The sequence below is a fragment of the Petromyzon marinus genome, chromosome 78 (genome assembly GCF_048934315.1).
Source record: "Petromyzon marinus isolate PM22_M1 ecotype Great Lakes invasive population chromosome 78, UKy_Petmar_22M1.pri1.0, whole genome shotgun sequence".
NCBI classification, from domain to species: Eukaryota; Metazoa; Chordata; class Hyperoartia; order Petromyzontiformes; family Petromyzontidae; genus Petromyzon; species Petromyzon marinus.
Genome location: NC_133744.1, coordinates 4,575,028 through 4,591,888, shown reverse-complemented (window position 1 = coordinate 4,591,888; position 16,861 = coordinate 4,575,028). Strand labels below are relative to the sequence as shown.

At 33.9% G+C, this 16,861-nt stretch overlaps 1 protein-coding gene across 1 annotated transcript in view; it reads right to left on the bottom strand.

The window, feature by feature from the left end:
- Positions 1-16,861, bottom strand: part of LOC142907375 (nardilysin-like) — a 141,818-nt gene that overhangs the window by 23,825 nt on the left and 101,132 nt on the right. Inside the window, exon 25 of the mRNA XM_076056856.1 lies at positions 15,864-16,005. Within this exon, the coding sequence (XP_075912971.1) occupies positions 15,864-16,005 (142 nt within the window). The remainder of the gene's footprint in view (positions 1-15,863; positions 16,006-16,861) is intronic.

The window sequence follows — 16,861 nt, the reverse complement described above, 5'->3', positions numbered from 1 at the left end:
TGCAGTGTAGTAGTAGTGTATAGTGTAGTGTAGTAGTAGTGTATAATGTAGTGTAGTAGTAGTGTATAACGTAGTGTAGTAGTAGTGTATAACGTAGTGTAGTAGTAGTGTATAATGTAGTGTAGTAGTAGTGTATAACGTAGTGTAGTAGTAGTGTATAATGTAGTGTAGTAGTAGTGTATAGTGTAGTGTAGTAGTAGTGTATAGTGTAGTGTAGTAGTAGTGTATAACGTAGTGTAGTAGTAGTGTATAACGTAGTGTAGTAGTAGTGTATAACGTAGTGTACCTGGTAGTATATAATGTAGTGTAGTAGTAGTGTATAAGGTAGTGTAGTAGTAGTGTATAATGTAGTGTAGTAGTAGTGTATAACGTAGTGTAGTAGTAGTGTATAATGTAGTGTAGTAGTAGTGTATAATGTAGTGTAGTAGTAGTGTATAGTGTAGTGTAGTAGTAGTGTATAATGTAGTGTAGTAGTAGTGTATAATGTAGTTCAGTAGTAGTGTATAGTGTAGTGTAGTAGTAGTGTATAATGTAGTGTAGTAGTAGTAGGTGTATAATGTAGTGTAGTAGTAGTGTATAGTGTAGTGTAGTAGTAGTGTATAATGTAGTGTAGTAGTAGTGTATAATGTAGTGTAGTAGTAGTGTATATGTAGTGTAGTAGTAGTATATAACGTAGTGTAGTAGTAGTGTATAACGTAGTGTAGTAGTAGTGTATAATGTAGTGTAGTAGTAGTGTATAATGTAGTGTAGTAGTAGTGTATAACGTAGTGTAGTAGTAGTGTATAATGTAGTGTAGTAGTAGTGTATAATGTAGTGTAGTAGTAGTATATAACGTAGTGTAGTAGTAGTGTATAATGTAGTGTAGTAGTAGTAGTGTATAATGTAGTGTAGTAGTAGTAGTGTATAGTGTAGTGTAGTAGTAGTGTATAGTGTAGTGTACCTGGTAGTGTATAATGTAGTGTAGTAGTAGTGTATAACGTAGTGTAGTAGTAGTGTATAACGTAGTGTAGTAGTAGTGTATAATGTAGTGTAGTAGTAGTGTATAGTGTAGTGTAGTATTAGTGTATAGTGTAGTGTAGTAGTAGTGTATAACGTAGTGTAGTAGTAGTGTATAATGTAGTGTAGTAGTAGTGTATAACGTAGTGTAGTAGTAGTGTATAACGTAGTTGTAGTAGTAGTGTATAATGTAGTGTAGTAGTAGTGTATAATGTAGTGTAGTAGTAGTGTATAACATAGTTGTAGTAGTAGTGTATAATGTAGTGGAGAAGTAGTGTATAATGTAGTGTAGTAGTAGTGTATAATGTAGTGTAGTAGTAGTGTATAATGTAGTGTAGTAGTGTATAATGTAGTGTAGTAGTAGTGTATAATGTAGTGTAGTAGTAGTGTATAATGTAGTGTAGTAGTAGTGTATAGTGTAGTGTAGTAGTAGTGTATAATGTAGTGTAGTAGTAGTGTATAATGTAGTGTAGTAGTAGTGTATAACGTAGTGTAGTAGTAGTGTATAGTGTAGTGTAGTAGTAGTGTATAGTGTAGTGTAGTAGTAGTGTATAATGTAGTGTAGTAGTAGTGTATAATGTAGTGTAGTAGTAGTGTATAGTGTAGTGTAGTAGTAGTGTATAACGTAGTGTAGTAGTAGTGTATAATGTAGTGTAGTAGTAGTGTATAACGTAGTGTAGTAGTAGTGTATAATGTAGTGTAGTAGTAGTGTATAACGTAGTGTAGTAGTAGTGTATAATGTAGTGTAGTAGTAGTGTATAACGTAGTGTAGTAATAGTGTATAGTGTAGTGTAGTAGTAGTGTATAATGTAGTGTAGTAGTAGTGTATAACGTAGTGTAGTAGTAGTGTATAACGTAGTGTAGTGTATAATGTAGTGTAGTAGTAGTGTATAATGTAGTGTAGTAGTAGTGTATAACGTAGTGTGCTAGTAGTATATAACGTAGTGTAGTAGTAGTGTATAATGTAGTGTAGTAGTAGTATATAACATAGTGTAGTAGTAGTGTATAATGTAGTGTAGTAGCAGTGTATAACGTAGTGTAGTAGTAGTAGTGTATAACGTAGTGTAGTAGTAGTGTATAACGTAGTGTAGTAGTAGTGTATAATGTAGTGTAGTAGTAGTGTATAACGTAGTGTGCTAGTAGTATATAACGTAGTGTAGTAGTAGTGTATAACGTAGTGTAGTAGTAGTGTATAATGAAGTGTAGTAGTAGTGTATAGTGTAGTGTAGTAGTGTATAGTGTAGTGTACCTGGTAGTATATAACGTAGTGTAGTAGTAGTGTATAACATAGTGTAGTAGTAGTGTATAACGTAGTGTAGTAGTAGTGTATAATGTAGTGTAGTAGTAGTGTATAGTGTAGTGTAGTAGTGTATAACGTAGTGTAGTAGTAGTGTATAGTGTAGTAGTAGTGTATAATGTAGTGTAGTAGTAGTGTATAATGTAGTGTAGTAGTAGTGTATAGTGTAGTAGTAGTGTATAGTGTAGTGTACCTGGTAGTACATAATGTAGTGTAGTAGTAGTGTATAGTGTAGTGTAGTAGTAGTGTATAGTGTAGTGTAGTAGTAGTGTATAATGTAGTGTAGTAGTAGTGTATAACGTAGTGTAGTAGTAGTGTATAATGTAGTGTAGTAGTAGTGTAGTAGTAGTGTATAATGTAGTGTAGTAGTAGTGTATAATGTAGTGTAGTAGTAGTGTATAACGTAGTGTAGTAGTAGTGTATAGTGTAGTGTAGTAGTGTATAATGTAGTGTAGTAGTAGTGTATCTTGTAGTGTAGTAGTAGTGTATAATGTAGTGTAGTAGTAGTGTATAATGTAGTGTAGTAGTAGTGTATAGTGTAGTGTAGTAGTAGTGTATAGTGTAGTGTAGTAGTAGTGTATAATGTAGTGTAGAAGTAGTGTATAACGTAGTGTAGTAGTAGTGTACAATGCAGTGTAGTAGTAGTGTATAGTGTAGTGTAGTAGAAGTGTATAATGTAGTGTAGTAGTAGTGTATAATGTAGTGTAGTAGTAGTGTATAATGTAGTGTAGTACTAGTGTATAACGTAGTGTAGTAGTAGTGTATAATGTAGTGTAGTAGTAGTGTATAACGTAGTGTAGTAGTAGTGTATAACGTAGTGTAGTAGTAGTGTATAATGTAGTGTAGTAGTAGTGTATAACGTAGTGTAGTAGTAGTGTATAATGTAGTGTAGTAGTAGTGTATAGTGTAGTGTAGTAGTAGTGTATAGTGTAGTGTAGTAGTAGTGTATAACGTAGTGTAGTAGTAGTGTATAACGTAGTGTAGTAGTAGTGTATAACGTAGTGTACCTGGTAGTATATAATGTAGTGTAGTAGTAGTGTATAAGGTAGTGTAGTAGTAGTGTATAATGTAGTGTAGTAGTAGTGTATAACGTAGTGTAGTAGTAGTATATAACGTAGTGTAGTAGTAGTGTATAATGTAGTGTAGTAGTAGTGTATAGTGTAGTGTAGTAGTAGTGTATAACGTAGTGTAGTAGTAGTGTATAATGTAGTGTAGTAGTAGTGTATAATGTAGTGTAGTAGTAGTGTATAATGTAGTGTAGTAGTAGTGTATAGTGTAGTGTAGTAGTAGTGTATAATGTAGTGTAGTAGTAGTGTATAATGTAGTTCAGTAGTAGTGTATAGTGTAGTGTAGTAGTAGTGTATAATGTAGTGTAGTAGTAGTAGTGTATAATGTAGTGTAGTAGTAGTGTATAGTGTAGTGTAGTAGTAGTGTATAATGTAGTGTAGTAGTAGTGTATAATGTAGTGTAGTAGTAGTGTATAATGTAGTGTAGTAGTAGTGTATAATGTAGTGTAGTAGTAGTATATAACGTAGTGTAGTAGTAGTGTATAATGTAGTGTAGTAGTATTAGTGTATAATGTAGTGTAGTAGTAGTAGTGTATAGTGTAGTGTAGTAGTAGTGTATAGTGTAGTGTACCTGGTAGTGTATAATGTAGTGTAGTAGTAGTGTATAACGTAGTGTAGTAGTAGTGTATAACGTAGTGTAGTAGTAGTGTATAATGTAGTGTAGTAGTAGTGTATAGTGTAGTGTAGTATTAGTGTATAACGTAGTGTAGTAGTAGTGTATAACGTAGTGTAGTAGTAGTGTATAATGTAGTGTAGTAGTAGTGTATAACGTAGTGTAGTAGTAGTGTATAATGTAGTGTAGTAGTAGTGTATAACGTAGTGTAGTAGTAGTGTATAACGTAGTTGTAGTAGTAGTGTATAATGTAGTGTAGTAGTAGTGTATAATGTAGTGTAGTAGTAGTGTATAACATAGTTGTAGTAGTAGTGTATAATGTAGTGGAGAAGTAGTGTATAATGTAGTGTAGTAGTAGTGTATAATGTAGTGTAGTAGTAGTGTATAATGTAGTGTAGTAGTAGTGTATAATGTAGTGTAGTAGTAGTGTATAATGTAGTGTAGTAGTAGTGTATAGTGTAGTGTAGTAGTAGTGTATAATGTAGTGTAGTAGTAGTGTATAATGTAGTGTAGTAGTAGTGTATAACGTAGTGTAGTAGTAGTGTATAATGTAGTGTAGTAGTAGTGTATAGTGTAGTGTAGTAGTAGTGTATAGTGTAGTGTAGTAGTAGTGTATAATGTAGTGTAGTAGTAGTGTATAATGTAGTGTAGTAGTAGTGTATAACGTAGTGTAGTAGTAGTGTATAATGTAGTGTAGTAGTAGTGTATAACGTAGTGTAGTAGTAGTGTATAATGTAGTGTAGTAGTAGTGTATAACGTAGTGTAGTAGTAGTGTATAATGTAGTGTAGTAGTAGTGTATAACGTAGTGTAGTAGTAGTGTATAGTGTAGTGTAGTAGTAGTGTATAATGTAGTGTAGTAGTAGTGTATAACGTAGTGTAGTAGTAGTGTATAACGTAGTGTAGTGTATAATGTAGTGTAGTAGTAGTGTATAATGTAGTGTAGTAGTAGTGTATAACGTAGTGTGCTAGTAGTATATAACGTAGTGTAGTAGTAGTGTATAATGTAGTGTAGTAGTAGTATATAACATAGTGTAGTAGTAGTGTATAATGTAGTGTAGTAGCAGTGTATAACGTAGTGTAGTAGTAGTAGTGTATAACGTAGTGTAGTAGTAGTGTATAACGTAGTGTAGTAGTAGTGTATAATGTAGTGTAGTAGTAGTGTATAACGTAGTGTGCTAGTAGTATATAACGTAGTGTAGTAGTAGTGTATAACGTAGTGTAGTAGTAGTGTATAATGAAGTGTAGTAGTAGTGTATAGTGTAGTGTAGTAGTGTATAGTGTAGTGTACCTGGTAGTATATAACGTAGTGTAGTAGTAGTGTATAACATAGTGTAGTAGTAGTGTATAACGTAGTGTAGTAGTAGTGTATAATGTAGTGTAGTAGTAGTGTATAGTGTAGTGTAGTAGTGTATAACGTAGTGTATAGTGTAGTAGTAGTGTATAATGTAGTGTAGTAGTAGTGTATAATGTAGTGTAGTAGTAGTGTATAGTGTAGTAGTAGTGTATAGTGTAGTGTACCTGGTAGTACATAATGTAGTGTAGTAGTAGTGTATAGTGTAGTGTAGTAGTAGTGTATAGTGTAGTGTAGTAGGAGTGTATAACGTAGTGTAGTAGTAGTGTATAATGTAGTGTAGTAGTAGTGTATAACGTAGTGTAGTAGTAGTGTATAACGTAGTGTAGTAGTAGTGTATAATGTAGTGTAGTAGTAGTGTATAACGTAGTGTAGTAGTAGTGTATAATGTAGTGTAGTAGTAGTGTATAGTGTAGTGTAGTAGTAGTGTATAGTGTAGTGTAGTAGTAGTGTATAACGTAGTGTAGTAGTAGTGTATAACGTAGTGTAGTAGTAGTGTATAACGTAGTGTACCTGGTAGTATATAATGTAGTGTAGTAGTAGTGTATAAGGTAGTGTAGTAGTAGTGTATAATGTAGTGTAGTAGTAGTGTATAACGTAGTGTAGTAGTAGTGTATAATGTAGTGTAGTAGTAGTGTATAGTGTAGTGTAGTAGTAGTGTATAATGTAGTGTAGTAGTAGTGTATAATGTAGTTCAGTAGTAGTGTATAGTGTAGTGTAGTAGTAGTGTATAATGTAGTGTAGTAGTAGTAGTGTATAATGTAGTGTAGTAGTAGTGTATAGTGTAGTGTAGTAGTAGTGTATAATGTAGTGTAGTAGTAGTGTATAATGTAGTGTAGTAGTAGTGTATAATGTAGTGTAGTAGTAGTATATAACGTAGTGTAGTAGTAGTGTATAACGTAGTGTAGTAGTAGTGTATAATGTAGTGTAGTAGTAGTGTATAATGTAGTGTAGTAGTAGTGTATAACGTAGTGTAGTAGTAGTGTATAATGTAGTGTAGTAGTAGTGTATAATGTAGTGTAGTAGTAGTATATAACGTAGTGTAGTAGTAGTGTATAATGTAGTGTAGTAGTAGTAGTGTATAATGTAGTGTAGTAGTAGTGTATAGTGTAGTGTAGTAGTAGTGTATAGTGTAGTGTACCTGGTAGTGTATAATGTAGTGTAGTAGTAGTGTATAACGTAGTGTAGTAGTAGTGTATAACGTAGTGTAGTAGTAGTGTATAATGTAGTGTAGTAGTAGTGTATAGTGTAGTGTAGTATTAGTGTATAGTGTAGTGTAGTAGTAGTGTATAACGTAGTGTAGTAGTAGTGTATAATGTAGTGTAGTAGTAGTGTATAACGTAGTGTAGTAGTAGTGTATAACGTAGTTGTAGTAGTAGTGTATAATGTAGTGTAGTAGTAGTGTATAATGTAGTGTAGTAGTAGTGTATAACATAGTTGTAGTAGTAGTGTATAATGTAGTGGAGAAGTAGTGTATAGTGTAGTGTAGTAGTGTATAGTGTAGTGTACCTGGTAGTATATAACGTAGTGTAGTAGTAGTGTATAACATAGTGTAGTAGTAGTGTATAACGTAGTGTAGTAGTAGTGTATAATGTAGTGTAGTAGTAGTGTATAGTGTAGTGTAGTAGTGTATAACGTAGTGTATAGTGTAGTAGTAGTGTATAATGTAGTGTAGTAGTAGTGTATAATGTAGTGTAGTAGTAGTGTATAGTGTAGTAGTAGTGTATAGTGTAGTGTACCTGGTAGTACATAATGTAGTGTAGTAGTAGTGTATAGTGTAGTGTAGTAGTAGTGTATAGTGTAGTGTAGTAGGAGTGTATAACGTAGTGTAGTAGTAGTGTATAATGTAGTGTAGTAGTAGTGTATAACGTAGTGTAGTAGTAGTGTATAACGTAGTGTAGTAGTAGTGTATAATGTAGTGTAGTAGTAGTGTATAACGTAGTGTAGTAGTAGTGTATAATGTAGTGTAGTAGTAGTGTATAGTGTAGTGTAGTAGTAGTGTATAGTGTAGTGTAGTAGTAGTGTATAACGTAGTGTAGTAGTAGTGTATAACGTAGTGTAGTAGTAGTGTATAACGTAGTGTACCTGGTAGTATATAATGTAGTGTAGTAGTAGTGTATAAGGTAGTGTAGTAGTAGTGTATAATGTAGTGTAGTAGTAGTGTATAACGTAGTGTAGTAGTAGTGTATAATGTAGTGTAGTAGTAGTGTATAATGTAGTGTAGTAGTAGTGTATAGTGTAGTGTAGTAGTAGTGTATAATGTAGTGTAGTAGTAGTGTATAATGTAGTTCAGTAGTAGTGTATAGTGTAGTGTAGTAGTAGTGTATAATGTAGTGTAGTAGTAGTAGTGTATAATGTAGTGTAGTAGTAGTGTATAGTGTAGTGTAGTAGTAGTGTATAATGTAGTGTAGTAGTAGTGTATAATGTAGTGTAGTAGTAGTGTATAATGTAGTGTAGTAGTAGTATATAACGTAGTGTAGTAGTAGTGTATAACGTAGTGTAGTAGTAGTGTATAATGTAGTGTAGTAGTAGTGTATAATGTAGTGTAGTAGTAGTGTATAACGTAGTGTAGTAGTAGTGTATAATGTAGTGTAGTAGTAGTGTATAATGTAGTGTAGTAGTAGTATATAACGTAGTGTAGTAGTAGTGTATAATGTAGTGTAGTAGTAGTAGTGTATAATGTAGTGTAGTAGTAGTAGTGTATAGTGTAGTGTAGTAGTAGTGTATAGTGTAGTGTACCTGGTAGTGTATAATGTAGTGTAGTAGTAGTGTATAATGTAGTGTAGTAGTAGTGTATAATGTAGTTCAGTAGTAGTGTATAGTGTAGTGTAGTAGTAGTGTATAATGTAGTGTAGTAGTAGTAGTGTATAATGTAGTGTAGTAGTAGTGTATAGTGTAGTGTAGTAGTAGTGTATAATGTAGTGTAGTAGTAGTGTATAATGTAGTGTAGTAGTAGTGTATAATGTAGTGTAGTAGTAGTATATAACGTAGTGTAGTAGTAGTGTATAACGTAGTGTAGTAGTAGTGTATAATGTAGTGTAGTAGTAGTGTATAATGTAGTGTAGTAGTAGTGTATAACGTAGTGTAGTAGTAGTGTATAATGTAGTGTAGTAGTAGTGTATAATGTAGTGTAGTAGTAGTATATAACGTAGTGTAGTAGTAGTGTATAATGTAGTGTAGTAGTAGTAGTGTATAATGTAGTGTAGTAGTAGTGTATAGTGTAGTGTAGTAGTAGTGTATAGTGTAGTGTACCTGGTAGTGTATAATGTAGTGTAGTAGTAGTGTATAACGTAGTGTAGTAGTAGTGTATAACGTAGTGTAGTAGTAGTGTATAATGTAGTGTAGTAGTAGTGTATAGTGTAGTGTAGTATTAGTGTATAGTGTAGTGTAGTAGTAGTGTATAACGTAGTGTAGTAGTAGTGTATAATGTAGTGTAGTAGTAGTGTATAACGTAGTGTAGTAGTAGTGTATAACGTAGTTGTAGTAGTAGTGTATAATGTAGTGTAGTAGTAGTGTATAATGTAGTGTAGTAGTAGTGTATAACATAGTTGTAGTAGTAGTGTATAATGTAGTGGAGAAGTAGTGTATAGTGTAGTGTAGTAGTGTATAGTGTAGTGTACCTGGTAGTATATAACGTAGTGTAGTAGTAGTGTATAACATAGTGTAGTAGTAGTGTATAACGTAGTGTAGTAGTAGTGTATAATGTAGTGTAGTAGTAGTGTATAGTGTAGTGTAGTAGTGTATAACGTAGTGTATAGTGTAGTAGTAGTGTATAATGTAGTGTAGTAGTAGTGTATAATGTAGTGTAGTAGTAGTGTATAGTGTAGTAGTAGTGTATAGTGTAGTGTACCTGGTAGTACATAATGTAGTGTAGTAGTAGTGTATAGTGTAGTGTAGTAGTAGTGTATAGTGTAGTGTAGTAGGAGTGTATAACGTAGTGTAGTAGTAGTGTATAATGTAGTGTAGTAGTAGTGTATAACGTAGTGTAGTAGTAGTGTATAACGTAGTGTAGTAGTAGTGTATAATGTAGTGTAGTAGTAGTGTATAACGTAGTGTAGTAGTAGTGTATAATGTAGTGTAGTAGTAGTGTATAGTGTAGTGTAGTAGTAGTGTATAGTGTAGTGTAGTAGTAGTGTATAACGTAGTGTAGTAGTAGTGTATAACGTAGTGTAGTAGTAGTGTATAACGTAGTGTACCTGGTAGTATATAATGTAGTGTAGTAGTAGTGTATAAGGTAGTGTAGTAGTAGTGTATAATGTAGTGTAGTAGTAGTGTATAACGTAGTGTAGTAGTAGTGTATAATGTAGTGTAGTAGTAGTGTATAATGTAGTGTAGTAGTAGTGTATAGTGTAGTGTAGTAGTAGTGTATAATGTAGTGTAGTAGTAGTGTATAATGTAGTTCAGTAGTAGTGTATAGTGTAGTGTAGTAGTAGTGTATAATGTAGTGTAGTAGTAGTAGTGTATAATGTAGTGTAGTAGTAGTGTATAGTGTAGTGTAGTAGTAGTGTATAATGTAGTGTAGTAGTAGTGTATAATGTAGTGTAGTAGTAGTGTATAATGTAGTGTAGTAGTAGTATATAACGTAGTGTAGTAGTAGTGTATAACGTAGTGTAGTAGTAGTGTATAATGTAGTGTAGTAGTAGTGTATAATGTAGTGTAGTAGTAGTGTATAACGTAGTGTAGTAGTAGTGTATAATGTAGTGTAGTAGTAGTGTATAATGTAGTGTAGTAGTAGTATATAACGTAGTGTAGTAGTAGTGTATAATGTAGTGTAGTAGTAGTAGTGTATAATGTAGTGTAGTAGTAGTAGTGTATAGTGTAGTGTAGTAGTAGTGTATAGTGTAGTGTACCTGGTAGTGTATAATGTAGTGTAGTAGTAGTGTATAACGTAGTGTAGTAGTAGTGTATAACGTAGTGTAGTAGTAGTGTATAATGTAGTGTAGTAGTAGTGTATAGTGTAGTGTAGTATTAGTGTATAGTGTAGTGTAGTAGTAGTGTATAACGTAGTGTAGTAGTAGTGTATAATGTAGTGTAGTAGTAGTGTATAACGTAGTGTAGTAGTAGTGTATAACGTAGTTGTAGTAGTAGTGTATAATGTAGTGTAGTAGTAGTGTATAATGTAGTGTAGTAGTAGTGTATAACATAGTTGTAGTAGTAGTGTATAATGTAGTGGAGAAGTAGTGTATAATGTAGTGTAGTAGTAGTGTATAATGTAGTGTAGTAGTAGTGTATAATGTAGTGTAGTAGTGTATAATGTAGTGTAGTAGTAGTGTATAATGTAGTGTAGTAGTAGTGTATAATGTAGTGTAGTAGTAGTGTATAGTGTAGTGTAGTAGTAGTGTATAATGTAGTGTAGTAGTAGTGTATAATGTAGTGTAGTAGTAGTGTATAACGTAGTGTAGTAGTAGTGTATAATGTAGTGTAGTAGTAGTGTATAGTGTAGTGTAGTAGTAGTGTATAGTGTAGTGTAGTAGTAGTGTATAATGTAGTGTAGTAGTAGTGTATAATGTAGTGTAGTAGTAGTGTATAGTGTAGTGTAGTAGTAGTGTATAACGTAGTGTAGTAGTAGTGTATAATGTAGTGTAGTAGTAGTGTATAACGTAGTGTAGTAGTAGTGTATAATGTAGTGTAGTAGTAGTGTATAACGTAGTGTAGTAGTAGTGTATAATGTAGTGTAGTAGTAGTGTATAACGTAGTGTAGTAGTAGTGTATAGTGTAGTGTAGTAGTAGTGTATAATGTAGTGTAGTAGTAGTGTATAACGTAGTGTAGTAGTAGTGTATAACGTAGTGTAGTGTATAATGTAGTGTAGTAGTAGTGTATAATGTAGTGTAGTAGTAGTGTATAACGTAGTGTGCTAGTAGTATATAACGTAGTGTAGTAGTAGTGTATAATGTAGTGTAGTAGTAGTATATAACATAGTGTAGTAGTAGTGTATAATGTAGTGTAGTAGCAGTGTATAACGTAGTGTAGTAGTAGTAGTGTATAACGTAGTGTAGTAGTAGTGTATAACGTAGTGTAGTAGTAGTGTATAATGTAGTGTAGTAGTAGTGTATAACGTAGTGTGCTAGTAGTATATAACGTAGTGTAGTAGTAGTGTATAACGTAGTGTAGTAGTAGTGTATAATGAAGTGTAGTAGTAGTGTATAGTGTAGTGTAGTAGTGTATAGTGTAGTGTACCTGGTAGTATATAACGTAGTGTAGTAGTAGTGTATAACATAGTGTAGTAGTAGTGTATAACGTAGTGTAGTAGTAGTGTATAATGTAGTGTAGTAGTAGTGTATAGTGTAGTGTAGTAGTGTATAACGTAGTGTAGTAGTAGTGTATAGTGTAGTAGTAGTGTATAATGTAGTGTAGTAGTAGTGTATAATGTAGTGTAGTAGTAGTGTATAGTGTAGTAGTAGTGTATAGTGTAGTGTACCTGGTAGTACATAATGTAGTGTAGTAGTAGTGTATAGTGTAGTGTAGTAGTAGTGTATAGTGTAGTGTAGTAGTAGTGTATAATGTAGTGTAGTAGTAGTGTATAACGTAGTGTAGTAGTAGTGTATAATGTAGTGTAGTAGTAGTGTAGTAGTAGTGTATAATGTAGTGTAGTAGTAGTGTATAATGTAGTGTAGTAGTAGTGTATAACGTAGTGTAGTAGTAGTGTATAGTGTAGTGTAGTAGTGTATAATGTAGTGTAGTAGTAGTGTATCTTGTAGTGTAGTAGTAGTGTATAATGTAGTGTAGTAGTAGTGTATAATGTAGTGTAGTAGTAGTGTATAGTGTAGTGTAGTAGTAGTGTATAGTGTAGTGTAGTAGTAGTGTATAATGTAGTGTAGAAGTAGTGTATAACGTAGTGTAGTAGTAGTGTACAATGCAGTGTAGTAGTAGTGTATAGTGTAGTGTAGTAGAAGTGTATAATGTAGTGTAGTAGTAGTGTATAATGTAGTGTAGTAGTAGTGTATAATGTAGTGTAGTACTAGTGTATAACGTAGTGTAGTAGTAGTGTATAATGTAGTGTAGTAGTAGTGTATAACGTAGTGTAGTAGTAGTGTATAACGTAGTGTAGTAGTAGTGTATAATGTAGTGTAGTAGTAGTGTATAACGTAGTGTAGTAGTAGTGTATAATGTAGTGTAGTAGTAGTGTATAGTGTAGTGTAGTAGTAGTGTATAGTGTAGTGTAGTAGTAGTGTATAACGTAGTGTAGTAGTAGTGTATAACGTAGTGTAGTAGTAGTGTATAACGTAGTGTACCTGGTAGTATATAATGTAGTGTAGTAGTAGTGTATAAGGTAGTGTAGTAGTAGTGTATAATGTAGTGTAGTAGTAGTGTATAACGTAGTGTAGTAGTAGTATATAACGTAGTGTAGTAGTAGTGTATAATGTAGTGTAGTAGTAGTGTATAGTGTAGTGTAGTAGTAGTGTATAACGTAGTATAGTAGTAGTGTATAATGTAGTGTAGTAGTAGTGTATAATGTAGTGTAGTAGTAGTGTATAATGTAGTGTAGTAGTAGTGTATAGTGTAGTGTAGTAGTAGTGTATAATGTAGTGTAGTAGTAGTGTATAATGTAGTTCAGTAGTAGTGTATAGTGTAGTGTAGTAGTAGTGTATAATGTAGTGTAGTAGTGTATAATGTAGTGTAGTAGTAGTGTATAGTGTAGTGTAGTAGTAGTGTATAATGTAGTGTAGTAGTAGTGTATAATGTAGTGTAGTAGTAGTGTATAATGTAGTGTAGTAGTAGTGTATAATGTAGTGTAGTAGTAGTATATAACGTAGTGTAGTAGTAGTGTATAATGTAGTGTAGTAGTATTAGTGTATAATGTAGTGTAGTAGTAGTAGTGTATAGTGTAGTGTAGTAGTAGTGTATAGTGTAGTGTACCTGGTAGTGTATAATGTAGTGTAGTAGTAGTGTATAACGTAGTGTAGTAGTAGTGTATAACGTAGTGTAGTAGTAGTGTATAATGTAGTGTAGTAGTAGTGTATAGTGTAGTGTAGTATTAGTGTATAGTGTAGTGTAGTAGTAGTGTATAACGTAGTGTAGTAGTAGTGTATAATGTAGTGTAGTAGTAGTGTATAACGTAGTGTAGTAGTAGTGTATAATGTAGTGTAGTAGTAGTGTATAACGTAGTGTAGTAGTAGTGTATAACGTAGTTGTAGTAGTAGTGTATAATGTAGTGTAGTAGTAGTGTATAATGTAGTGTAGTAGTAGTGTATAACATAGTTGTAGTAGTAGTGTATAATGTAGTGGAGAAGTAGTGTATAATGTAGTGTAGTAGTAGTGTATAATGTAGTGTAGTAGTAGTGTATAATGTAGTGTAGTAGTAGTGTATAATGTAGTGTAGTAGTAGTGTATAATGTAGTGTAGTAGTAGTGTATAGTGTAGTGTAGTAGTAGTGTATAATGTAGTGTAGTAGTAGTGTATAATGTAGTGTAGTAGTAGTGTATAACGTAGTGTAGTAGTAGTGTATAATGTAGTGTAGTAGTAGTGTATAGTGTAGTGTAGTAGTAGTGTATAGTGTAGTGTAGTAGTAGTGTATAATGTAGTGTAGTAGTAGTGTATAATGTAGTGTAGTAGTAGTGTATAGTGTAGTGTAGTAGTAGTGTATAACGTAGTGTAGTAGTAGTGTATAATGTAGTGTAGTAGTAGTGTATAACGTAGTGTAGTAGTAGTGTATAATGTAGTGTAGTAGTAGTGTATAACGTAGTGTAGTAGTAGTGTATAATGTAGTGTAGTAGTAGTGTATAACGTAGTGTAGTAGTAGTGTATAGTGTAGTGTAGTAGTAGTGTATAATGTAGTGTAGTAGTAGTGTATAACGTAGTGTAGTAGTAGTGTATAACGTAGTGTAGTGTATAATGTAGTGTAGTAGTAGTGTATAATGTAGTGTAGTAGTAGTGTATAACGTAGTGTGCTAGTAGTATATAACGTAGTGTAGTAGTAGTGTATAATGTAGTGTAGTAGTAGTATATAACATAGTGTAGTAGTAGTGTATAATGTAGTGTAGTAGTAGTGTATAACGTAGTGTAGTAGTAGTAGTGTATAACGTAGTGTAGTAGCTGTGTATAACGTAGTGTAGTATTAGTGTATAATGTAGTGTAGTAGTAGTGTATAACGTAGTGTGCTAGTAGTATATAACGTAGTGTAGTAGTAGTGTATAACGTAGTGTAGTAGTAGTGTATAATGAAGTGTAGTAGTAGTGTATAGTGTAGTGTAGTAGTGTATAGTGTAGTGTACCTGGTAGTATATAACGTAGTGTAGTAGTAGTGTATAACATAGTGTAGTAGTAGTGTATAACGTAGTGCAGTAGTAGTGTATAATGTAGTGTAGTAGTAGTGTATAGTGTAGTGTAGTAGTGTATAACGTAGTGTAGTAGTAGTGTATAGTGTAGTAGTAGTGTATAATGTAGTGTAGTAGTAGTGTATAATGTAGTGTAGTAGTAGTGTATAGTGTAGTAGTAGTGTATAGTGTAGTGTACCTGGTAGTACATAATGTAGTGTAGTAGTAGTGTATAGTGTAGTGTACCTGGTAGTACATAATGTAGTGTAGTAGTAGTGTATAACGTAGTGTAGTAGTAGTGTATAGTCTAGTGTAGTAGTAGTGTATAGTGTAGTGTAGTAGTAGTGTATAGTGTAGTGTACCTGGTAGTATATAATGTAGTGTAGTAGTAGTATATAACATAGTGTAGTAGTAGTGTATAATGTAGTGTAGTAGTAGTGTATAACGTAGTGTAGTAGTAGTAGTGTATAACGTAGTGTAGTAGTAGTAGTGTATAATGTAGTGTAGTAGTAGTGTATAACGTAGTGTGCTAGTAGTATATAACGTAGTGTAGTAGTAGTGTATAATGTAGTGTAGTAGTAGTGTATAGTGTAGTGTAGTAGTAGTGTATAGTGTAGTAGTAGTGTATAACGTAGTGTAGTAGTAGTGTATAATGAAGTGTAGTAGTAGTGTATAGTGTAGTAGTGTATAGTGTAGTGTACCTGGTAGTATATAACGTAGTGTAGTAGTAGTGTATAACATAGTGTAGTAGTAGTGTATAACGTAGTGTAGTAGTAGTGTATAATGTAGTGTAGTAGTAGTGTATAGTGTAGTGTAGTAGTAGTGTATAGTGTAGTGTAGTAGTAGTGTATAACGTAGTGTAGTAGTAGTGTATAATGTAGTGTAGTAGTAGTGTATAATGTAGTGTAGTAGTAGTGTATTACGTGTAGTAGTAGTGTATAATGTAGTGTAGTAGTAGTGTATAATGTAGTGTAGTAGTAGTGTATAACGTAGTGTAGTAGTAGTGTATAGTGTAGTAGTAGTGTATAATGTAGTGTAGTAGTAGTGTATAATGTAGTGTAGTAGTAGTGTATAGTGTAGTAGTAGTGTATAGTGTAGTGTACCTGGTAGTACATAATGTAGTGTAGTAGTAGTGTATAGTGTAGTGTAGTAGTAGTGTATAGTGTAGTGTACCTGGTAGTACATAATGTAGTGTAGTAGTAGTGTATAACGTAGTGTAGTAGTAGTGTATAGTGTAGTAGTAGTGTATAGTGTAGTGTAGTAGTAGTGTATAGTGTAGTGTACCTGGTAGTACATGGTAATGTCTGAGCCAGAGTCTCCGTGATTACGTGATGCCAGCCGGCAAGACAGGAGACAATTCTCAGGCAGACGTGAAACTTGGAAGTTCAGCGGGACCGCCGGTCCGATAGCTGATCCACCAACCCTCCTGGGGACAGGGACGGTGGACAGGGGGACAGTGTCTCTGTCTGTGTCTCTCTGTGTCTCTGTGTGTCTCTGTCTGTGTGTCTCTGTGTGTGTGTCTCTGTGTCTCTGTCTCTGTGTCTTTGTGTCTCTGTGTCTCTCTGTCTGTGTGTGTGTCTCTCTCTGTGTGTCTCTGTCTGTGTCTCTCTCTCTGTGTCTCTCTCTGTGTCTCTCTGTGTCTCTGTGTGTGTGTCTCTCTCTGTGTCTCTCTCTGTGTCTCTCTCTGTGTCTCTGTGTCTCTCTCTGTGTCTCTCTGTGTCTCTGTGTGTGTGTCTCTCTCTGTGTCTCTCTCTGTCTCTCTCTGTGTCTCTCTGTGTGTCTCTCTCTGTGTCTCTGTGTCTCTCTCTGTGTCTCTGTGTCTCTCTGTGTCTCTCTGTCTCTGTGTCTCTCTCTGTGTCTCTCTGTGTGTCTCTCTCTGTGTGTCTCTCTCTCTCTGTGTCTCTCTGTGTCTCTGTGTGTGTGTCTCTCTGTGTCTCTGTGTCTCTCTCTGTGTCCTTCTCTGTGTCTCTGTCTGTGTCTCTCTGTGTCTCTGTGTCTCTCTCTGTCTCTCTCTGTGTCTCTGTCTGTGTCTCTGTCTGTGTCTCTGTGTCTCTGTGTCTCTCTCTGTGTCTCTCTCTGTGTCTCTGTCTGTGTCTCTCTCTGTGTCTGTCTGTGTCTCTGTGTCTCTCTGTCTGTGTCTCTCTCTCTGTGTCTCTGTGTCTCTCTGTCTGTGTCTCTGTCTGTGTCGCTCTGTGTCTCTGTGTCTCTCTCTGTGTCTCTGTGTCTCTCTCTGTGTCTCTGTGTCTCTGTCTGTGTCTCTGTGTCTCTGTGTGTGTCTCTGT